At 39.5% G+C, this 25,897-nt stretch overlaps 1 protein-coding gene across 1 annotated transcript in view; it reads right to left on the bottom strand.

Moving 5' to 3' along the window:
- Positions 1-926: 926 nt before the first annotated feature.
- Positions 927-25,897, bottom strand: part of LOC135198624 (diacylglycerol lipase-alpha-like) — a 273,416-nt gene continuing 248,445 nt past the window's right edge. Inside the window, exon 13 of the mRNA XM_064226381.1 lies at positions 927-24,744. Within this exon, the coding sequence (XP_064082451.1) occupies positions 23,230-24,744 (1,515 nt within the window). The 3' untranslated portion in view covers positions 927-23,229. The remainder of the gene's footprint in view (positions 24,745-25,897) is intronic.

Genomic DNA, 25,897 nt, shown 5'->3' with positions numbered 1-25,897 from the left:
TAGTCCCCCTCTAATATCTAGGAGTGTGGGGTAATCCACTCCACTCTTGTTTTGGATTTGCTCTTTCCCCTTGTCAGGTAGTTTTTGGAAAACTAAAGGACTAAGTATCCAGGTATGTACATTGATCTGAATCAAACTTGTTTCTTTCTATGCCTCTACCATATTGTTCGAATTTAGCTCTGAAGTCGCATAGTGAATCCTGATCTGCAGAAGGCTTAGGCACATCTACTACTCGGCAAATTAAAGGTGAGGTTATTTTCTTTCAATCAGCATAAGTTTTCTTCAGTATGTCAGTGGAATCTAGGTAACTTTCATTCGTGACAAGGATATTTTTTTTATCAGAGTTAGTGCCTCATTCTTCGAATATCCTTTCAGGATATACAGTTTTTTTCTTCTGGTTTACTCTTGGATGTTCTTAGATTGCCATCAGTAGATGCTCTAAGAACAGCAGAAGCTGTGATGCAGGCACAGCAGCATCTGATTCGTCAAATTAAAGTGTGTGTGTGTGTGTGTGTGCATGCAACTACTTGAGAGCCTGGAACTGTATACAGCTGTTTAATGCAGTCCAAGACTCAAAGACATGTGTTGTTACAGTTTAGGGATGGATCCAAAAATTAATTGACCTTTCTCCCACTAATCCAGTGAGATGTTTATCAGTCTGATCTATGGCGCTGTGGATGTAAATCATAGAAATATTTTAACCCTTTAATAAGATTTATCAGAGGTCTTCTATTTTTTTCTGTCTGGCCCATGTGTTTCTCTAGATTTTTAATTTACTTTCATATCCCCCACAGAAAAAATAAGAGAAGACCATTTATACTGATGTGAACTGACTAGAACTCATTCATAATCAGTCACAGTTTTCAATATAAGTTTGATTAAGTTGATCTTTAATGAAATGGATATGCAATAAAAAATCCTTTCTCTATAAATGCATTTATGATACTTTGTATCTACAAGTGTACAGTTTTTAATAAATAAAGATTTATAAATTAAAAACAGTTACAAGTAAATTATAAATCTGTAGAATAACAATAACAAGAATATCCTTCTGAATACTGTACATTAAGTAAGGTTGTGATGAACAGATTCCCAATATGAAGTGGGGTAGGTCTCCACTGCATGCAAGTGCAAGTCAACATCAATTTATAAACAACTGGCATTTAAATGCTAGCTGAAATTTGAAAGACTATCAGACAATTCCAAATACATACTGTATCCTAATTTTCATGAAATTCTTAAGCATGCATTGGATACATCCCTTTAGGACATAATTCATGAAGTCTGCTCATGATACAAGTTTTGAAGTTTTGATTGACTGAATATAGCTATAAAATTTTCCAAATAATAACTGTATAAAAATGCTATAATGAAAAGTCGAACTACATAACATAATCTCTAAATACTCTGTAATACATTATATAAAAAGTAAAAAAAAAAAAAAAAACAATAACTTGCTGCTGGATAAGAAATTTAGAATAAGGGTATACTATAGAACATAAGTCTGATGAACTCATAGTTAACACAGAACACTGCAGTAAATAATAAACTGAAAATACAGACTGTTATATGCATGTTACAAACCACTTTTATCTCTAGATTTAAACGCTGTATACATACATAAGTTACTTAGATTTTTTACTTAAAAATTAACAATTTTCACATAAACTGCAGTGACAGTTTCATTAGAGAATTACCCTGGGTATTTTTAGATGGAAGCAAATGACATGAGAGCACTGTAATTGCTTTCGGCATTAACAAATTAGGGTGCGAATCTAAGGAGAGCTTTTGTACAGATTCATGAGTAAATACACAACAGTACAAGTCTCCTTAGTACATTTGGACTTGAACCTGACAAAGAGGTTTTTACCATCCTTTGGTCGTAAACTATACTGCACCTCATAAAAACATTAAACATAAAGAAAATGCTATTTTAAGTGTTACCCACTGTAATGTTCAATGAAAACCTTATACGTACAGGTACTTTTTACATTCTTTTCTTCAAATTTTCATGGTAAAATTCATGTTGTTCAATACAATTTGCACACTTTAAAATCAACATGGAAAGCACGAGTTCAACTTTTGGATTCAATTTCCACTTATATACGTATGATAATATATAGCTGAACAAAACGGTATAACCTGGGCTAAGTGGTTTGATGTAGCAGAAGCAAACATGCTGCAGTTCTTTCTTTTAACACTGTCCCAGTGACCATCAGAACTACAAAGTCCTTAGTGGATGTCAAAGTATTAGTTGTGATATGGGTTTTTTTCTGAGCTCCCCATAACACTGTTTCTTTGTTGCAATTTCAAGAATAATAAAATTTGTCATGTTCTATTCTGAATTCTAGTTAATTATATTAATTTCATATAGAATTTTATATAGAATCTTACATAGAATCTCACATGCTAATTATGATTTTCTTAGTTTATTCGAGACATTTCTAGGCATGTAAATTATGATTCTATTAATTTATTCAAGTTATCTCCAGGTTGTCCAAGTTACCCAAGATAGATCTAAAACTATTATAATGTCAACTCGTGGCTGGCATAGAAGACAAGACAAGAAGGCAGAAAACAAGACTAGGAAGACAAGACAGAGGGCCAGACAAGAAAAGGCAAGGCAATATATCATAAGTATCATGTCCCTAACTGTCTCACTCAAGTAGAAATAGGAATACAGTGCTTTCAGTTCAACAAAATTAATTTTAGTACGTACTTCATTTAAAGAGAGCAGCCATTCTAACCCTCCTCAGATACGATCAACCAGAGTTGCTGTTATCTTTGGGGTTATGTGCCATGCAAGTGCTGTAAACAAAATCTATATCTGAACAAAAATTTCTTTGGACTGAAAACACTGTATGCCTCCTATCTGTGCGAGACATCTGTGGCTGTGAGACTTGCCTTACCATCTGTCTTGTCCTCTCTCCATCAGCTCTGCCTTTCAGCCTCCTTTTCTACTGTGTCCCTTTCGCTCTGCCACACTTTGCATGGGCTAGTCTTGCTGTTGAGTGAAGAATTTTCTCCCCTCTCTGCCTTCCAGTACCATCTTGGCAGTTCCACAAGTTCTGCTACCTCTGTTCCTGCCATAACTTAAATATCCTAAACAGTAAAATTATCCTGGCAAGGTCAGTAATTTTCTCACACAGGTGTGGTATGATAGTAACAGTGACCAGAGGTTTTATACCTGGTGTGATTGAAACTTGAAATATAAATAAAATAAATTAAATTCATTTACAGTCATTTACATACTTTGGCCAATCGTATTTGTGGAAGTGGTCTGCAAGGGATCACCCTTAAAGTGTCTTCTCTCATGGAGTTAAAAACGAAGCTGAATTTCATTGAACTTAATGAAGTGTATTCTATGTGAATGGACTTGAGATGTGACTTGTCTTGCCTAGTCTTGACTAGCCTATGTCTTGTCTTCCTGATCTTGCTTTCTGTCTTCTTGTCTTGTCTTCTTACATTATGTAACCTTGGTCAACTTGGAAATATCTCTAATGAACAGATCATGGAAACCTCTAAGAAAGTCATAATTAACATACTTTTAAATTAAACAAATACATGTATACAGGAATTTCCTCTTAATATCTCGCTAAGCCAATAAAATCTCAAAAACAAGTCTATGTGAAATTAACACATGTAACTAAAGTTCAGGACATAACAGAAATGAAAGAATTCACTATTCTTGAAGCTTCAACAAAGCAACAGTATTAGGGGAAACTACATGAGAAAATGAGATATCCAACTCATAATTTAGACTTTGACAGTGGAAATGCAAAATGCTCACAATTTTACTGTTCCCTACAATTCAAATCTCATGTGCTCTTTTTTACCAGAGGCTGAAAAATGCTGTTATGGTATCAGCTACCTTTGAGAGGGCAGTCGTAACTGCCTTATATCAGCTGTTTAATCTTCTGACATCAGATAATTCTAGCATGTGTACAGAGCTGGGGAGGAAGACTCCATGGTTTATTAGTTAAAGTGCTTGGGAAATGTTTTAATAATTTTAGATTTGTTACTACTGCGCTGAATTGTAACATGAGGGTAAATAACATCCAGACATCTTTCTATGTAATGTGCTGGTGCTTGTAAGCTGGAAAGGCATGAGAATTTGCTTACATGGACTGTATGTATGCCAAAAGCTGAAACTTGAAAAGTTAATGCAAATGGAAGCAATGCCTGTGGCAGTTATAACTTTATAAGAAAGACCCAAAATACACAGTTTACTCTTAAAAAGTCTCTTACACTTGTATGGTATGGCATTGTAGGCAAGCCTAATCATATCACAAACTTGATAATCGGCAATGAACTCGCTCAGTGTGGAAAGTTACAAAAGACAGCTGCTGGTTGATATATACTGAAAATGTGCTTGAGGCTATAAAAGTAATCTACATAACTGGAGACCTCCAGCAACGCAATTCAACTTGCGAGATGCCTTTGAAAGAAATTATGGTGGTAACATATGAAGGAATTATTATAGTACAGTACTTCTCAACAACCACTATGTGCATTATTTGAAAAGTAATGAGGGACATCATGAAAAACAAAAATGAACTGGAAATGCTTAATCTGCCTCACAAACTTGCAAAATATCAAGATCATAATTAAAAGAAATGGACATGAGTGCACTTACTATGTCTGGGATGATCCTTGTCTGTTACTAAGAGGCAAACTCTACTGATAACCTCTCTCAGTCGAAAATATTCATCAAGATTGGTCTATGACAATTACATGTAGAGATGTTTACATAAAAATTTGAGTTATGATACTCAGTTCATCTTTAAACCAAAAAAAAATCTACTTACACATTGGATGTATCCTCATTTAGCATCTCACTATGTCAGTTGGCGACACTGCAGAGTATTGTAACACTACTCCTAGTTAAGATCAACATCTTAGCACCAAATTTAAGGACCAAGGAAAGACATTAAATATCAGAGCAAGTTCCTGCTGGTGTCAAGGTAAATTCCCTTTTATTATTGACAGATGAGGATGACAGAACCAGTCAACACTTTTAAGAGCACTTGTGAGAGCTGATCTGCAACCACATAGATATCCCAGACTAGGGATCTTTCTCTTTAAAATAAATGATAAAACTAATGAATATTTTGCTATCAACACATTGCAAACAATAGCACATGCTTTCATAATTAAAGGGTGGATGACCAGCTTTCCTCAGGAACAGGAGTTCTTGCTCTAGCTGCTAATGAAAATCTGAAGTATTACTTTCAAAATTTCCACCCAATGTTGAAATGTCATTCTCTGGTGGAAAAGGTGGCAATGTAACAGGCGATGAAGCTTGGGCCATCTGTGAACATCTCTCAACAGATCTCTTAGATTTAGCTAAAGATATGCAAATTCTTCCTGAGGGCAAAGATGGCAACAAGAATCATCTCCAAACAAAAGGAGGATAACTCTGATGGCCAGCATTTTTGGCATACTTATCAATGGAAAGGTATAAAACACATTTTGTTTTTAGACTGGGGATACAGAAGCTGTGAACAGTAATACATAATTCTTATGATTTGTTATAGCAAAAAGTGACGACACCAGGTTTTTCTAAGCCTCCCTGAGTAAATTGCACACTATAAATTGTATGAAAAATGCTAACGGAATCTTAATTACACTATGTTTTTATTTAGAGTAGCTTAAAAGATAAAAGAGTAATATTTCTTGATTTTAACATGGTTGGACTGAAACACTGTGCTGAATCATAAGGATAAAACTGGATCATCTAGGTCAGAAGATACCTTATGGTCTAAAGGTAATGACAAAAATTGAATGCAGCTGTGCTCAAACTCAAACTAATTGTAAACAGAGGTCAGGAAAGTACTGCTTCATCTGACCAAAATTATTGGAAGGTTTACAGAATAAATAAGCTTACACCTTTAGCACTCTAGTAGTAAAACCAATAAACTGCTACTAATTTCCCTTTAGCTTCAAGCAGTGGCCTGCAAGAGGGGCCTGACTAAAACAAAGAAATGATACAGATGTCAAATTTTATGAAAATGGAGACCTATATCATGGTATGGTAGAATTTAGAAACTGTTACTAGAATTTACTGACAGTGACACTGATAACCTGATAGGTGTTGAAGGGTTGTCTGAGAAAATAAGGGACTCTACTCCAGTTATGCATAGTAACGACAGCAATTGTTTGTAAAAGATTTTTATCAACAGCAAAAATGTAGCTTGGCTTGCATGAAGTGCATAAAAAGAAAAGCAGCAGCAATTCCAAATAATAAATAATACATATGGTATAAAAACATGGCTGGACAAATCCAATGAAGATATAACCCTGATGAACAAAATATTTACATTATGGCAGAATGTCATACTTGAAATCAATGTTAATAATTTCATTTATGTGATCCACAACAGGTCTGAAGCAATGTGAATGTTTCATGAATACCTAATGCATCATAATAACTGGGTAGAATAAGATAAAAACTACTGGAAACTGTTTTCAAATAACTTTATAAGCTTAAATTTTAAGATCATCACTAACATGTTATCAAGATATGAGGTGATCTATGGAGACAGAGCAATAGAACAATGAATGGGAAGAAAATAGGACTGATGAACAGTGAAGGTAGATGAAGGATGTATACCTACACAAGAATTAGATAGAAGATTAATAAAAAGAAAAACAAACAGGATAGGTGCTAAGTTGGGAAGACATAATACAAGAAGGTTGAGTCAGAGCATTATGTCTCACTATAAATCACTGAAGAGATTAAGAGCAACAACAAAAGACAAATGACAAAATATCAGTGAGAAAAATATATTTAATAATAATAATAATGATAATAATAATAATATTAATATGTAAAAATAATAATAATAATGATGAAAAATGGCAGTTTGTATGCCACTGAGCGTATATTGCACCTCCTCAACTAGATGTGTAAGTTCTTTATTTTAGCAGGTAAATCATAAAGCAGCTAACCAAAGTTCATGTATTAACCCAAGTTTTAGTAGCCCACCATACAATTTACAAATAGTGGATAGCACCAGGGCCAGGGGTACAAACATGGTAAATTTATAACCAAAAATGAGTTTTGTAAACATATCTTTGGGTATAAACATCCTATTTGTGTTTAAAAATACCATGTATATAGCCCTAGTGTTATGCAACCTTTATAAATAGTATGGTGGGCTACTAAAACATCAGGTTAATACATGAACTCTGGTTAGCTGCTTTATGATTTACTTGTTAAAAACGAAGAAATTTATACGCCAAGTTGAGAAGGTGCAGCATAAGATCTATGGATTACAAACTTCCAGTCATTTCACTGAAGTATATCTTAAAGATGTCAACGTTCCAAAATATGATAATAACAAAATATACAGGCAGTCACTGGTTTACAATGGGGTTCCCAATCCTATGCCGCATTGTAAGCAAAAAATCATTAAGTGGAAAAATCATCAAAAATCCTAAGAAAACCTTACTTTTAATGCTTTGATTGTATTGAAAATGATCTAAACTGAATTTTCATTGAGTTATTCATAAAAAACTCTAAATATTAATTATTCTACCATTTTGGAGCCATATTTCTTTTGTCAGATAAGAGTTGTAACCCCGAGGCATACATTGTAAACCAGGAAATAATTTCTGATGAATATATTTTGATAATCTTTGTAACCTTGGAAAGTAATATGCTGGGGACTGCCTAGCAGTCTGCAAGAAGACAATCTGTCTAGGACCTTGTATATATAGAGGGAGCAAACATTGCAGGTACTACTAAATGAAATTTTGCTCTCAAACAAGACTATTCAAGCTACAAGAATCATCAAACTCGTGAGGATATGACAGCCCAAGGCACTGAAAATTATGAGTGGTCTATGACATTCATAAAATCGTAAAGATAAGTTCTTGCTGTGTAGCAATAAGCAAATAGGTCATGACGAGGTCTCTAGTCTCAAGGATGCCTTCTGCACATGATGACAGAAAGTGTGAACAGATCAGTTATTAAGGTTAATCCTCTCAAGGATCTTAGGACAAGAAAGGAGAAGACAGAAAATTCTGATAAATCATTTAAAAAAAAGCCAATAATTTCATCATCCTCCAATTGCACTATAATGGCTAAAAAATTCTCCAATAATTCCTGGTGTATCACAGTTGAGTTACAACCATAGTGAAAGAATTGAAAAACCAGACAACTACGCTTAAGGGGCTTTACGTCCAGTAAAATCATGCTAATTTACTTCTTGTGCTTGTGATTTATACCCTGATAGCTGCTCCTAGCCTTGCCATGGGAGTGAGAAAAATAAAACTGTTAAAGTTTGAACTTTTGAGTGGGTTCCATATTCTCAGGTGCAGCCGTACACTAACTTACTGGGCCTGAGGAGCAAAAGCTGAATGTCATGTTTCATTCTCATTTGGCATTCTAGTTAATGGGAGACTACTCTTTCTGCTGCTGTTGGCTACACTCAGCAATACAGTTTTAGAAACAAAAGAATATGCAGTGGCTTGACTGAAACCACCTTCAGGCCAAATTCTTGAAGACAAATTGGGGAAAGTAACAGGTTAAAAAGTTTCTTTCCCAGATTTTTTCACTTAGAATGTGAACAAAGTTGACATGACTTCTCAACATACCATTGACAGTCACCCAAGGTAGCTATTAATACTTTGAGTGCCATACCAAAAACATTAAAAAACATAAAGCACTTAAATTTTCTTTGGGCTTATTTTTCAACGAGTAGCCTGATTATCATGACTGTCAACAAGCATTATCCTATGTAGCTGTGAATTTACTTCAAGCTAATCTAGATCTGCAGAGGGAAATGTAAAGGAAACGGCCAGTGCAGTTTGATCCAAGCATCAATCATCACAAACTCAGGATTCATTATGAAGTAAAAGTCAGAAATATCCTGTCCGAAGATTAATGAAACTTAGTTACCTCCATGTTAGTGGTAACAAGAACCTATGGATTGACACTGAATCAAGTTGCAATAATCAGTTTTGAGGGAGAAGACAATTGTTAACTATGAGATATTATAAATATAAGATGGTGAGAAAGACAGTAACTGGGCATCTCATTGATGTAATCCCATATCCTACACAACATAGACAATTCTCTTGGTTGGAATTAACATTGGTTGGTTTCAATATTAAATATTAACTATTTTTTTCTTCAGTTGCAACTTAGGAGCACCAGCAGCAGCAGCAGCAGCAGCTGCTAACTGTCCAGTTCCATGGTGAGGAGTGGGAACTATCTTGAGATATATGCGTATTATGCTTTATCCTTGCATCTGGTGATTGGAGGTGACTGAGACCTCTCAAACAATTATAACACAGCCAGGTATAGTACTATACTGCTTTCTGTTTTACAGTGATGAAAACAAAATCCCTATGGTGCAAGCAGTGTCAGGTAAATGATAACACTAGGAAAAATTATGATGATGCTCCGTGACAGACATTGCTCAGAAAGCAATTGGATTTTCAGAAAAAAAATTGGAAGATATTTCTCAATTATTTCCTTATCAAGGGTTTTCTATCAGCATTTCCTTTAATAATCTATCAACCAGACTATTCAGCAGGAAAATACAGAACCCCTTACTATACTGTTAGAAATTTGCTTATTACAAATGATATGCTTCATACTAGCTGAAAAAGGTCCAGCTATGGGCATGGCTGAGTGAGTACAACCAAGTAGACTTTATATGGTTGTAACTGATCTGAATTACACGAAGTTAGAATACAGTATATACGTATTGCATATACGTATTGTATAATATGACGTGAGGAAGAAACTAAAATTTCCAAGTTCATATTTTTCAAAAATGCACATTTTTCCTAAATTACAGTAAGAAGACAGAAATTAATAACTGCACAATGCAAACTATTCCACATTTTAGTTGTAGCTAGGATGAAGCTTCTAGCAACAATACTAGAGTTTTATCTTGGCTACAACTAAGATGTGCAATTGGGGAATCTTCTGATCTCCAAAAATTTAAGCAAGAAGCAAATTCATTCCACTCTCACCCGACGTCTCCTGAATTTCAGGAGTGTCAGTTCAATTGCTGTTCCATCATATTTATTTGTTGATCACCTTTTCCTATGACTTATATATATGTATCTCTTCAGGCTATGATACCCCCTTTGGCACCCTCTTGGGTGTATAGTCTGTTGACTTTGTCGACACTAGTTTTCAGCTGAAGATTGGAAAATAGAAAGAAAGAAGATATTGCACCATCCATCAAAAGATTTATGGTGATGAAAGGATGAATGATGTAAACAAATGAAAGTCTGTTGCTCAAAACCAGAGGAATCTATTATTGAGTAACTACCACTCATAGTCAACAGGTTTCATCCATTTCAAAGATTTCAATGTAAGGTAACCTTCCCTTATTATTCAGTTTAAGAAAAAAGCTTCTTATTTTGGCAAGTTATTATTTAGAATAACATGTGTAAATTTTGTGTAAATTGTGAAAATAATAGGATAGCAATAATATTACTCTAAGAACAAGAAATGATTAAGTTTTAAAGAACATCTAGAAACAAAAAATTTACAGATAAACATATGATGCTCAGATTACGACAAGGGTTGCAAAGAGTTAACAACGAATTCATGATAGTAATCAAAGAATTCACTGTGAAAACCTGTGTATAGAGAGACAAAGGAATAATGATATGGAAATGGCAAGAAAATTTAATTTCTTGTGAATAAGAAAATATGGATGATTTGCAGCTTCCTAAAGAATATACTGAGCAACTTCCCTTTACAGCCTGAAATATTCGTTATAAATAAAACAATACTAAATACTATGCACTATTGTTCAGCACAGAACTTCTGTACCCGATAAATTAATGTCATGGATAGGTAATTTTTACTTTTATTTTTCAAGAGCTTATTAAAAGACAGTGCTCAAAGGCCCAAAAAGTTATTAGAAGAGATTACTGTAAGGAGAAAATAATTTCTATATCCCTAGAAAGGAAGAATGACATACCTGATAAAATGAAAGTTATACAGTACTAAAATATTTACCAGAAAAAGCTCAAGATAAAGGAAAACATGGGTAACTGATATTGAAGAATTATCACGGATAACAACAATAACTGCCTTTTATTCCATCATCTAAACTGTCAATATTACATTAAAGAAACATGAAAATGATGACCTCTTACGATTCGTTTTTATAAGTGCTTAGAATAATTATGCATTTTACATATTCAAAGTAAAAGAATATTACTATAATGCAATTAGCACTTAAAATATTCGGTTAATTCAAATAAAAGGGTTTACATTGCTCCAAACCATGCACAAGCCATATGCATAATTAATCTGTCCAATAAGGTAAGATTAACAATATTGGTATATAGTCTTCCCTCAAGCACAGTATATCATTATGAATTCCTCAGAAAGGACATTGGAATTATCCAAGGTATCTGCACCATTAACCGCTTCTTATCAGTCATGTTGTTTAAAAAGTGTGAAAGATTTTTTCTGGAATGGTCTTTCCCCTTTCAATGTACATATTTCTTAAAATAGTCCTACAAAGGAACTGTTAATTTGGTTCAAACAAAAATATTACAAGACCATCTTTCAGGGTTACATATGTATTTATAACAATAATCCAAAATTTTAATAGCCAAGAGTGATGAAAAATAAGAATGCTGTAACATGTTTGGCACATAATAAACAGGTTTTGACAAAGAGATAACCTATTTTTATTAGCTGCTGTATGTCCGAAAGGGGATTACTCTCATGGGCCCTCCAAGGATTCATCAGCCAGACCAACCAATCTCGAAGAATTTTCTTGTACAGTTGGTCTCAGCCAGAAGAGTACTTGTTGGCACAGTGATAAAATGTAAAGGACTTAAGACAAGAAGGTTCTGTCTCTTGTCTACAGCGACTGCCTCAATTTCACCTTTATTCTTTTCATACAGATGTGGCAAAAGTGCATTTGTATTTACCTCACTACTCACCAAGTCTGTACAAGGCAAATGTTCACCCACAGATACTGTACCTTTTTGTCAGGGAAAGTGGGTGGGTTTGAGGACTCACAGAAGCTACCAAGAATAGGTTTTTCCTGTTTTTTTGTAACTGTTTTTTGATAGCATAACCATGCTTCATCCTCAAAGGAGCCTACAAAAGAAACTGGCAGGTGACAAAATGGCCTAGGTCGAAACGAATAAATATCAACAACCCAGAAGAAGTTATGATTATAGGTAAAGTCACAAGTCTTAGCCAATTTGTTTCTTCCAGATACCCATTATGGTTTGCCAGTGAAGAACAGGGAGCACAGGAAACAACAAGATTATTGCGCCTTCCCCATGATCACCATATCATGAAGTCCCCTGGTTTTCCACTAAAGCGTTTATGGGGCTGGGACTTACTGTACCACTTACTGACACAGCATTGTGTAGTCAAATTTGTTAAAGCTCATGGCAATAGTGTTTCAATAATATAGCCTCTGATGACCACCCCGTACACTTGGAGACTTCAAAAGAAACATTTCTGAAGAAAGCTAGTGGTGTACTCACCCTCCGCAGTCTGGATGTCATGCAGTTTAGGGTGTGAGTGAGGGTCTGGCATTTTAATTAGGGACACTAAAATAATTCCCAGCCAATGTAGAGAAAGTGGTTTGTGTGTGTTAGGGTGTAGGAAAAGCAGACCCTCTGGGATGTTTGCCAACAACTAGGTAAACTGAGTGCTTGAACAGGGCATGAGGTTTTATTCAAAATGCTGAATTCCCTTATCAGGAAAGGGGATTTTCTCTTTAAAGGGTTTTAATTCTTGTTCAGGAATGATGGGCCAGAAGACAACAGTTAATGATGGCTAGGTGTATGAGTGATGAAATGTTGTTCCTATTTAAGAGAGCCCAGCTTGATACCAAGGCAATTAAGTAGACTGCCTTTTGGAGCATATGAGTTGTAGTTGTATTGGGCCCATGAACTGCAGGGATGACAGGAGTCTAAGAACCTCATTCATGGACCAGGTAATGGGATACCTTGCAAGAGCTGGCCCTGACAGTGTAAAAGACCAGAAAAGGGAATTAACAATTTCTACATTAGAATCAGTTCCGAAACCATAAACAAGGGTTCTGACAATGCTACCTTGTATGCCATGACTGTTGCAATAGCAAGGCCCTTGGCCTTACAAAGATATATAGGCAGTCCCTGGTTATTGGTGATCCGGTTTTATAGCACTTGTATAGCGACAGCGATAACAGGATTTTCAGCACCGATCCCCAGTTGTTGGCACTGATCTCCAGTTATTGGTGCCAATCCCAAGTTATCGGTGCTTATCACCAGTTATCGGTGCCAATCCCCACTTAACAGTGGCACCAATAACTGGGGATCAGTGCTATTATCGTTGATTTTCAGTTATTGTCACACCATTGGAAGCAGAACTCCCGCTGATAACCAGGGACTGCCTTATCAGAAATTTAGAAAAAGTTTCAACAGAGATTTCAGCTGGACTCTCACATGGAGGTAATCTACCTACATTTTCCATACAAGCTAATATTCTTAGATATTTGAAGTTCATAGTTTTTCTACTAGATATCTAGCAATGTTAGGTGAATAATCCTCATGGTAGACTAGATTTTAAAAATCCACATATGAAGGTTCCATTTCAGAAAGGAAGATGCGTAAACTATTTCCCCAGGAATCCACTGTCTTGTCTGTTTTTGCAGCAAAAGGAGCTAATGATTGCACTGAGAGGGCCTGAGCATGAGTCCTACCTCTAAATACAAAACATTGCAATCCTATTGCCTAGGACCAACAAAATGCTTGACCCTTTTGGAGGTTTCAATTTCCTGAGAGATGGAAAGAAAGCCATCAGCTCCAGTAAGATGATATGACACTTCCCCAGAGCAGGTAATCTTCCCGCTACCTGATGATCATCCCAATGGCCACCCTAACCTATCAATGAGGCATCTGTTCTGTGGGTACTATTATACTCATACAGGTTGACCTGTTTTGCCAGAAACCCCTTACAGGTCCATGGACAGAGTATCTTCCTAACTCTCCAACTCATCGGATGAAGGCGAATGCAAAGCCTTTTCTGGCATATGATAGCCAGAATATTTACTCCCTTCATTTGCCAAGTGAGGATTGACTCTACCACACATGCAAACTGCAACAGGCCCAAGATTTATTCCAAATGTCATTTTGAAAAGCTGGAATGCATAAGACTGTTGGTCACCACTCTCAGACTTTTGTAAGCACTTCTCTGGCGGATCCTCAGATTAGCGAGTCATTTAGGTAAGCCACCAGCTGTATTCTTTCTTTCTTAGCTCTTGGACAACTAATGATCCTAAATTTGTTGATTCTTGGGGCAATGTTTAACCCAAAAGGCACGACCTTGAATCTGTAATCTTCTCCCCTATCCAAAACCACAGGAAGGGGCAGAAGGGAAAGGCGAGAGGGACATTCCAACATGCATCTTTCAGATCTGTAGAGATAGTCCAGGCCTGTTGTGGAATGAGCAAACATACTTGGGCAACAGTAGTCATCTGAAACTTGTGGCAAACATTGTGTTTGTTCAAATTTGACAGGTCAAAAATCACCCTCCATTCCAAGTAATCCTTTTTGGGGACACTGCTATGACTCCCTTTAAGAGGGCCTTCTGCACATATTCTTACAAAGAGTTGTCTAGTTTTTGGAAAATCCTTTAAAGGAGGGGCAGTGTGAGTCCATTTCCACCCAAGACCAGTGAAGATAAAACTGTGTCCCCAAGGGGAGGACTGCTACTGCATGTGATGTAGAAGGCGACTCTGACCATGCAAGTCCTTCTGGGCTCTAGCTCTTCCCTAGCCTCTATAAGGCAATTCAAGAGTTTTCATTGTTCGTCCCCGCCTTCCGAGAAGAGTGCGCATAAGAAGCTAGTGCTGTCTCCCTCTCCCTCTTCCCCCTCTACGCCTCGTGGGCGTATTAGGCATTGGAAGGCTAAGGACCTTGCCCTTCCTTCCCCGCTGTGTCTGTTCATGGTCGTCTGGAGTCACCTGTTGAGGTAAGTGATGTGTTTAATGTTTCAGTGGGTCCATCTCGGAGGCTGACGCTTGGACCCAGCCCAGATAGGCTAGTAGAGATTTCAGACTGTTTGCCTACTAACCCTTCTGTGAATTTTGATGAAGAAAACGCGTTAGAGGAGGCTACACATCCTTCTCGTCGTCGGTTGCCGGTGCCAGAGCAGGAAGAAGGGGACACGCAGGAGTTTCTGTCTTCCTTTTCGGAGGTTGTTGATCTCATTCGTAGGTTCAACAATTTGGAGAGTAGGACTCAGGATCGGTCGTCCTACACTCCTTCTTGCTTGGAAGCCTTGGTGGGAGCTGCTCGGGACCCCAAATCATCTCTCCAGCTGCCGTTGCCAGGGCACGTTCAGTAGGTCTTGCAGAAGGTTAACGCCTCTGTTTCTGACTGGGACGGTTTGCTTCGCTCTAGAGGCTCTACCAAACTCCTAACCCCACCTCTCACAAGACATAGGAAGTACTATGCTACGAGCTCTGCATTTTTGTTGTCACACCACCTTAACCCAGGCGTCATTCGCCTGAAGCCGGGTTTGATTTTGGAACAGGTGAGGTCAATGGCTCCATCCTTATCTCCGCAAGATGCCTTAGCCTTGGAATCTACAGCGTCCTCCATGTTGCAGACGGTTTCTTGGCTGGACCTCTGGTCTGTGGTGATTGCCAAGATAGCTTCTGACAGGTCCCCTGATGGGTTGGTGAGTGCCGCCTCGCTTGCCAGTCTTTTGCAATCCGGGGGCAAGGCATTTTCTTATTTGGCTCACCTCAGTGTCAATTTTGGGCTAATCTTCTTCTCGTTAGGAGGGACGCAGCTTTGTCTAGGATGGAGAGGTCGCTCGACACCGAGTCTTTGCTGGCACTGAGGAACGGTGACCTGTTAGAATCGCAATTTTTGTTTCCACGGACCGGACTCGACAATGCGATAGACTGACGTCGGGCTGACACCAAGGACCGTCTGGTGCACCAGGCTGTGTCTAAATCAGAGCCCCGCCCTTGGAGACATTTGGCCCCCCCTCATCCCCCGGTCCAGCACCAATCGAGGAGATCGTCCCCTGGTAGGCCATCGAGGACCTTGAGTTTGGCAGGGCCTTCCCGTTCGTCACAGCCCAAGTCTCAGGATCAACGCCCCTTTCGCTCTCGTTCCTTTAAACCAAGAAGAGGCCCTAGGAGCAGAGGTCAAGGGGGCCGTCAGTAGGTTGGGACCTCTCCCTCTCCTGTGCCACGGGGGCGGGGGGTGCCTGGCTGGCCATTGGGCTAAGTGACAGTGTTACGGGGCGGAGAAGTGGGCGGTAGATGTCCTTCGGGTGGGATGCCTCTTGCCATTCGACTTCTCTCCTTCTCTGTCGGACAAGCCACAGCTCAGGAAGACGTATCCCCCAGATTCTCTGAAGTTCTTGGCTCTTCAGGAGGAGGTGCAGAAAATGCTGGACAAGGATGCGATAGCGGAAGTAGTGCGTCCGTCCCCGGGGTTTTACAGTCACATCTTCTTGGTGCCCAAGGCATCGGGAGGATGGAGGCCTGTGATTGACTTATCCACCTTGAATCGCTTCATCAGGAAGACACGGTTCAAGATGGAGACCCCGCGCTCGGTGTTGGCAGCCATGAGAGAATGCGACTTCATGCTGTTGATAGACTTGAAGGACGCATACTTCCAAATCCCTGTTCATCCCACGTCCAGGAAGTTCCTTCGCTTCTCTCTGGTGGACAAGATCTTCGAGTTCAAAGTCTTGTGCTTCGGGTTGACCACAGCCCCTCAAGTGTTCACAAGGGTCTTCTCTCTCGTGTCAAGTTGGGCCCATGCTCAGGGGATCCGTTTGCTGAGGTACCTCGACGATTGGTTGGTCTTGGGAGTTTCCAGGGAAAAGCTGCTGCAAGACAGTGATCGTCTCCTTCGGTTCTGCCTGGAACTGGGCATATTAGTCAACCAGGAAAAGTCGAACCTCTTACCCACTCAAAGGATTCTCTACCTGGGCATGGTCATTGATACGACAGTGGCGAGAGTTTTCCTGTCGGATCAGAGGTTGGAGAAGTTGCGGGCTGTGGCACGCAACTTCCTCTCAAAGTCGCATCAGTCAGCTCATCAGTGGCAGGTTCTTCTGGGAATGCTATCTTCCCTGGAGAAGCTGGTCCCTCATGGGCGTCTTCATCTTCAGTCTCTGCAATGGAGACTGGGGGAATTCTGGTTTCCGGCGGGGGACTCTCCCCTGTTTATGGTCCCATTGTCTTTGAAAGTGAGAGAAGACCTTCGTTGATGGCTGGACGGCCAGAATCTATTGAAGGGCATCCCTCTGAGTTCTCTCCATCCGGACTTCCTTCTGTTCTCGGACGCCTCCCTTGCAGGTTGGGGCGTGCACTTAGGCAACCTCATCGCTTCAGGCGTTTGGGGTTTAGAGGACAAGCAGCAACATATCAACGTCTTGGAGTTGAAGGCGGGTTTCCTGGGTCTGAAGGAGTTTCGGGGGATGGTACAGGGTCACTCTGTCGTTCTCATGTCGGGCAACACCACGGTGGTAGCCTACGTGAACAAACAGGGAGGCCTAGTTTCTCAGCAGCTTCGTGCCTTGACCGTCGAGCTTCACCAGTGGGCAATCAGCAATTCGGTAGAGTTTTCAGCCAGGTATATCCCAGGGAAACGGAACGTGGTCACAGACAAACTCAGTCACTGGGATCAGATCTTAGGCACAGAGTGGTCCCTTCATCAAGTGGTGGCGGACAAGCTTTTCCAGATTTGGGGGAGACCCATGCTGGACCTTTTCGCGACACGTTACAACAGGAAGCTGGAAGTGTTCTGTTCAGTGGTCCCAGACCCCTTGGCATTGGCAGAAGACGCATTCCAACCCCTGGGACAACCTGGAGGTGTATACCTTCCTTCTGTTTTGTTTGATCCGTCAGGTTCTGAACAGGCTGTTGGGTTCACAGGGTCTCAGAATGACTCTGGTGGCCCCTCTGTGGCCTCAGGTGGAATGGTTTCCAGATCTGCTATTGTTGTTGTCGGAGATTCCGAGAGCGATTCCGCCTTGGCGGCATCTCCTGTGTCAGCCCCATGCAGAAAGGTTCCACCAGTCAGTAGAATCCCTGTCTCTTTACAGTTGGAGGCTATCAACTATCTCCTCCGTGAGAGAGGCTTTTCTCAGAAGTCAGCTGGGCACATGTCCAGCAGTCTTAGGAAGTCAACCTCCGCAGTTTACCAAGGCAAATGGGCGATCTACTGTGATTGGTGTCGTAAACAGGGTTTTTCTCCACTCGCGACCTCTATTCAGCGAATAGCAGACTTTTTAACCTTCCTCAGAGACGAGAAACGTTTGTCTGTGTCTGCTATTAAAGGCTACAGGGCGGCTCTGAGTTTGGTGTTACGCCTGAAGGGTATCACGTCTCCTCTTCCTGGGAACTTTCCCTGCTAGTTAAGGGGTTTGAGCAGTTGTCTTCTCCTAGAGAGCTCAAGCCCCCAACGTGGGATGTTCCCTTGGTGCTTAAGAGCTTGACTAAGAGCCCATACGAGCCCTTACGCCGCTCACCTGATAGGAACCTGACGCTTAAGACAGTTTTCCTTTTGGCTTTGGCATCTTCCAAAAGGGTAGGAGAGCTCCACAGTCTGAGTTATGAGGTGAAGCACACCAGGGGTTGGAAGTCAGTGTCCTTCGAATTTGTTCCGGAGTTTGTGGCCAAGACCCAAAATCCCTCGGTGCATGATGACAGGTTCGCTTCGTTCTCCATTCCCTCACTGACTGACTTTGTGGGTGGTGATGCTTAAGAGCTCTTGTTGTGCCCTGTCCGGGCCCTGCGTTACTATCTTAAAAGGACTCGGCACCTTAGACCAGGCTGCCGCAGGCTTTTTGTCAGTACAGGCCGTACGAAGAAAGAGGTGTCTAAGAATACTATTTCTATTTGGATACGGGAAGTCATCAGACAGGCATACTTGACTCTTGATGATTCCATCGCCACGTCTGTGCAGGCTAGAGCACATGACATTAGGGGTATTGGTCCCTCTCTGGCTTTCAAAAAGAACTTGGCTGTACATAGAGTGTTGAGCGCTGGTACTTGGTTACGCCAGTCCACGTTCACCTCTTTCTATCTTAAGGATGTTGCCCACAGATCTATGGACACATTTTCCCTGGGTCCTGTGGTGGCTGCCCAACAGGTTGTGTAACTCATATTTGCCATTAATGGGGGGCACCTTTGTATCTTACCTAAGATGATTGTGTGGATGAGAGAATGAGTGAGTTGGCTGGCCTCCTCCTTTCTCTTGTACCTTTCCTTCTTCCTTCGGGCGGTTTAAGGAATTGACACATCATTTGCTGGACTCGTCTGATACAGGTGAGTGAGGTAGTCATACCGGTAGTGTGGTCGTGCAGTATTCAATTTCTTACCCACTATATAGTAGCATAGGCTCCGCTCCTGGGCAAGGAGGAGTCGGGAGTACTACAAACCCTGGTTCCCTGGTTTGTTTTTTGGACAGTCACAGTTTTTATTTGGTTCCCTATACAATGGTTATCCCATATATCATTGTATGGCACTCAGGTTCTGAGTGGTTAGATTTTAGTGTATCTAGCTTCTCAACGGGCTTCAGTCCCTCTCTAAGAACTATTTCTTTTGAGAGCTGGACTGGCGGGTAGGACCCCAGCCGATCTAGGATGTCTTATACCTCCCTCCAAGTATGAGTCTATCCTATTGTTAAGATCGAGGGTTTGTTCTCGTATGAACAAATGACAAATTTTCTAAGACAATTTGTATTTTTCATAGTTACAAACCTGAGGTCTTAACGTTATACTGCCCGCCTCTAGCCGCCCCTCTTTTTGTTAAGTCATCCTGAGTTGGGAAAGACTGGCGTAGATGTTCGGCGTTTGACCACTCTTCACCCGATCTACGCATGCGTTGCCAGATACCACAAGATTCCTTGCTTTCATCTACTTTTTTACCGGATCCAGCTAGGCGCTAGAAATGATCCTATTGTTAAGACCTCAGGTTTGTAGCAATGAAAAATACAAATTATCTTAGAAACTTTGTCATTTTTTGGTGGCAGGCGTGTCTTTGTCCACTTCAAAAGGGGTGTTATTGTTTTTGTCCCATCTTCTGTTGTTGGAGGGATCCTTTAGCACTGACTGGAGGATTATATGACTCCTAGTCATTCTGAGCCTTCTTAGGCTTAGACAGAGGAAACTGTTTGCCAGGTTCCCCTTTTCCAAGAAGAGCATAAACAGGCAGACCCCTGATTATTGGCAGACTCGGCTAATGGCGCTCCAGTTTTATGGGGATTGTCTAGCGCCATAAAAATCAGTGATTTATGGCACCATAACACGCCGAGGTCCAGTTATTGGAGCCATAACATATCTAAGAGGGGCGCCATTAACTGGTTACCAGTGCCATAAATCACTGAATTGCGGTCAATGGCGGCTTTTGCTTATCAGCACCTCACCAAGAATATAAGCCCTGCCAATAACCGGGAACTGCCTGTATTGTACAGTCGTCCTGTAATCAGTCTCATTCAGTGAGTTGTGCAACAACAGACTCTTCAAAAAGGTCCTGAGAGAAGGGGGAAGAATGTGATTAAGAAATTACATTGGGGGAGGAGATGTTGAAGCCTGCCTTGCAGCTTCCTTTCTTGTTTGTTTGTTTGTTTGTATGGTGTTGTTACGTTGCATGGAACCAGTGGTTATTCAGCAACGGGACCAACAGCTTTACGTGACTTCCGAACCACGTCGAGAGTGAACCTCTATCACCAGAAACACACATCTCTCACTCCTCAATGGAATGGCCGAGAATCGAACCCGCGACCACCGAGGTGGAACGCAAACACCATACCAACCACACCACTGAGGTGCTTGCAGCTTCCCTTCAAGTCTTGATGCAACACTCCACAGTCATGAGTGGCCCCTATAGGGTTTGCATATGTATTTTGGTTACTGCAGCTAGAACTGTTCTGGAAGACCCTGGAAGCTTTCTCATAGCTACTTCCAGCATAGTAGAGGAGGTAGAGCCTAGCATGAAGTTCAGACATGCTATCCCATCTGAGAGTTTTCTCACAGGGGTCCCTGGTTAGCCAATTCAATGGGACCTTTTCTTCTCAAAAGGAAGGAAAAGTGTTGCTCATTCCTTTGTAGAATTATCAGACACTTTACAGTCACCACAAAACTCGGAAAACTGGTCTTCACATGACTGTTTTAAAATGAAGGGCCAGAAGGCTGGGACCACCCATTGAGAATATTTGTTCTCTAAAATTCTTAATGTGCTATATTTTCCATCAAAAGGGAAAGAAGTTGCTTCTAGGGCTTTCATTTCGGTATTATAGCAGGATAACTTTCTCCTTCAGCAGTTTCTAAATTCCTATTAAAGCAGGGACCAAGCACCATTCAGTATTGGAAATAGCAAATCCGTCCTGAAATTCTATGTGCTCAACCTCAATCATAGTTTTTCTTTCATTAATGAGCATGCCAAGGGTTATCAGTACCATTATTAGGGGTGGATATTAGTGCCTGTACTGCCTTCTGATTTGAGGTTTTATAGTCCACCTTGGTCATATTATTAATACCTGTTCTGATTTCAACTGGGATCTAGACAACTGATTTAATTTCTTTTTTGGGCTTGGGATATTTTGACCTAGGTTTTTCTGTAAGAGAACCAAATCCCTGCTTGGATGGATTGTGCAGCCTCTCTATTCTCTCATTTAAAGGGTGAGAAATTTTTGCACATCACATCAATTCAGTAACCAGGACTGTCCTGCATATCTCCTTGGAATATCGAACATAGTCTCTTGATATACTGATGCTCAGCAGCAAGGACAGCATGATACTGCTCATGATTTCCCCGCAGAATTCTGGAAGAACAGCAAGCAGAATTTCCCTATCAGGGATACCTGCATGAACCAATTGAGCAAAGGCAGCTGTATCACCATTGCCTGGCAGGATGGAAGTCCTGAATAAGATACAGACACTTCAGAGGGAGTAGGGTACCCTTTGATATCTGACTGTTGCATATGAGAAGGTTGAAGGGAAAACTGAAGCAGTCGCTGTAGGCGAGAGACTGAGAAATCTTGAGTCCTTTATATTCTTCCAGTGTGCCAACAATCACTATTCTGGCTAAGACCAACTATCAGAGAATTCTTTGCCATTGGTTAGTCTGTCTTATGGAAACCTTGTGGGGGTGGGGGGGGGACCATGAGGGTAACTCTTTTGAGGACTCATAATGGCTATGCCATAAAAAATTACATTTCTTAAACTTTCCAAAAATTACTTCCTTATCTCACATAGCTCCCTAAGTGTCTCACATCTTCCTTCATATGAAATAAAATATCACAATAAATTTCTTGACTTACAAGCTGCTTTTCTAGTTCATAATTTTGTTTTCAATACCAGTAATTCAAAGGTCTCCAATTTACCAACCTTAAATCCTGCATGTGACCACCATTCAGTGTTCAAGAGGATGTGTGTAATTTTTAAAATCTGGTCAAGTATTGATATACTAGAGAATTTTAGATTACTGATTTTTAAAAGATTTAAAAAAATATTTGTTTTAAAGTTTATAGTAACGTGTTTGTAACAGATTATGAGAGACTTTCTTACTAGTTCTTGACATTATAAAAATATACTATTTTATGAGTTTAACAAATACAATGATGATGCAAAAAGGTCTCATAACTAAGGCTTCTGACATAAAGATGTTTGGTAGTTTATTTCTAATTCCATATTTAGAAAACAAACCATTGCCTTACTAGCCTTCTAGAAAATGAACAGTATTTATGGAACATGAATTTCTTTGAAAATTTTCCTGTTTTCCTCAAAGACAAAAGTGTACATTGCAGTTTTTATGAAAATCCAAGAAAAATATACCAAGGTCTTTGAAAACTGTAAATGACATCAAACTTTGTACCTTAACAGTCTTACAGATAAAAAATTCTGGCACTGTAGGTAGAATCCCTCACTTGCTAGTAAACAACCCTAATATTAATTCATCCACCTTTATCTAATTTATGCTGCAGCATACAGATTGTTAGGGAAAAACTGTTATGCACATTACTCAATCAATATTCAATTATATTCTAAATAAAATTCACTTAAAATCTAGTGAACTTCTGTAATTAGAAAAAAAATCCACTTTACACAAATGACCTTGTTCACGAAAGTATTAGCTAATAAAACGGCTTAAAGATAAAGAGTTTTGAAGACATGTGACTAGAATACTGTACTGGGAGGTATTTTCTGAAAAAACGTTCGCTCAATACATTCACCATATAGTATGTTCACATACAAAAAATCTATTAAACACTGCTTTCTGCTCTTTGAGGCAAGTATCCAATGCCACTTGATGGTTTTGATACTTTTGTGAGGTCATGAAGTAGAGGAGTTGCCTTGTAAAGAGGGTGAGCACACTGGCTAGATATGGAAGTCTGAGATGAAGAGATATTAGTAGAAAGTTGTGGTATATCAACAGGTGTTGGGAGAAGGGACACAGGACGAGATGATGGAGGATCTGAAGTTAAAGGAGATGTAAATGAATCTGTGTTGGCTGGTGATGAAGGGGAAAGCTGAGGTGAAACACCAGAATACATGTAATGATGAACAAGAGAAGGTTGACCTCTGCCATATTCCTGTTGCTGGCCCCCAAAAGCTCCACTTGAGACACCCCAATCTGCAGTGTTAACACAAAGATTTTCATAACCATTAAGTTTTTCGCCATAACCAGAGTCTCTTGACATCTGTGAATTTGTTAAATCAAATTTTACTCTATGAGAACTCTGGGAGGAACCAGAAGATGACGCACGACTTGGACCACTACCAGGTGAATCAAGTGGTTCTATACTTCCAATTTTTCCACATTCCTCAGCTTCTTTGTCTTTTTTCTCTACTGTCCTAGATAAAAAATTTTTGCTATTTTGGACGGCTTTAGGTGTAACTCTGACAGTATTTTGTGTGGAAGGATCTGACACAGAAAGTGGATCTTCATTAATAACAAGAGGTATGGTATCCACATGATTTGAGCTCTGCATTTCGTTGCTTTTTCTTATTGTAGGTGGAGTGGGCATAATGGGCTCTATGGTTATATATGAATTTGGAGTAATTGAGCGAGGTGAAATTTCTTCATCATCAGATGATTCTGGAAGTTTTTCTGGGGGTGGTAAATTTTGCCTTCGTGAATCTAATGGTGGGGTCTCAACATAGAAGCAGTAACCAGCACCAAGGCGAGCAGGTGGTGGTCGATGGTTTAATACAGGAGATTGCTGTAGAGTTGGAAGAGCTGAAGAACCTCTTCTTCCTTCTCTTAACAATAAAGATGCTCGGGAAACAACACTAGAGGCTTCACTAAGAGTTTCAGGTGAAGCTAAGGGAGCCACACCAGCTAACCAATCTTCCTCACGATCCCCAGCACCTCTCCCAGCCTCTCTCACACCCAGTAACAGCTGTTCTTCAAGTGCAGATAACAGCTCCCAAGTAATAGCAGGAGAATGAATGTGTGCATGGCGACGAAGATCAAGTGGGGGCTCAGGTGAAGCTGTGGGCGTACAAGTAAAAGATGTTTCTAACAATAATCTGTGTGGAGGAGTTGCCAGCCGGTTTCCACTGGTGGTTGTTGATAACAAAGGAGTACTACTCAAAGGAGTAGCTCTAAGAGAGTCATTTGTAAAGGATGAAGGAAGAACTGCAGGTGGGGTTTGGGAATTTGAGGAAAGCAAACGACTACTTTCTCCCTCAGGTATCGCATTAGCATCATTCGGTTGCCGGGATGGGCTGTCCAACATCCGCTGAGGTTTCGTCGGACCTGGGTTCTCTAGGACCTGTGTAAAGAAGTAATACAATATAGCTCACCATAATGGAAAAAATATATGATAGCAATTTGAAAAGTTACAGATACATAGGAAAATATGCTACAAATGAGATATACATATACAGGTTCTATTGTTTTTTTAAAAATTATTATTAGATAGACTGCAGTATGTGGACTGATCATGCCTTCACTGAAAAAATCTAATGATAAGCATAATTAGAAGCACAAGTCCCATTTAAAAGTTGCTAAACTACCTAGCTTTATAAAAATGCATTGCTAATGGTGAAGATTTAATAAGCAGTTTGAAAAGGAAGTGCAGATATTAAAGAAAAAGATTTTACAGAGATGAAGGCAAAAACATCCTTCCTCACTCGTAAGCATACTGCAAGCAATAGCAAGACCACATATGCTAACATGTAAACTCTTAGATATTGTGTCTTATAGTCTAAATATCTAATGGGGAAAATAATTTACATAATACACTGTACTGAAGTTGCCACTGAGGTTTCTAATACTGATTCAATGGAGATGAAGTACGGTAATGAACAAATTTTACCATTTGTTTATCAGAACAATATACACAATGATACACAGTTTTCAATTTTACTACATATATCTTTATGCAGATGAATAACAACAGGGATATAGCATGGAAGTTTTGCTACAGGGCTCATACTGTTACATACAACAAAATACAGTACAGTTTTTACTTGACCTCACTACATGTAAGAGTAATTCTTTAAAGTTCTACCTGATTAAAAAAATATTATCATTAATGTAACTAAAAGTCCATTAAGCAGCTGTACAAATACACTGTTACTAAAACATAAGAAATGTGGTTTTAATTTTTTGCACTTTAAACTAAGTTGCATACAACTTAGTTTGTACTACAGACAACAAAATATAAGAAAAACTGAGCTTTTGAGCCTTTTGAGAAGCATTTAAGAAATAAATAAGGGATTCTGTTACCATAATCATAACTACTAAATGATTTAAAAAATTGTCCAGGTGTTTTATTTAACATGGCTTGAATAATCACATAAAACATGAAAACTCAAAAACTTTGAGAAAGAAAGCAAATCTTTTAGCTATGAGTAAGGGAAATATAATCATTTTGTAAGTCATTTATTATAGGTCACTGAGTACAAGTTATTGACAACTAT

This window comes from Macrobrachium nipponense, chromosome 22 (genome assembly GCF_015104395.2).
Source record: "Macrobrachium nipponense isolate FS-2020 chromosome 22, ASM1510439v2, whole genome shotgun sequence".
NCBI classification, from domain to species: domain Eukaryota; kingdom Metazoa; phylum Arthropoda; class Malacostraca; order Decapoda; family Palaemonidae; genus Macrobrachium; species Macrobrachium nipponense.
The sequence above is the reverse complement of the archived record's forward strand: the minus strand, read 5'-3'. Positions and strand labels throughout refer to the sequence as shown.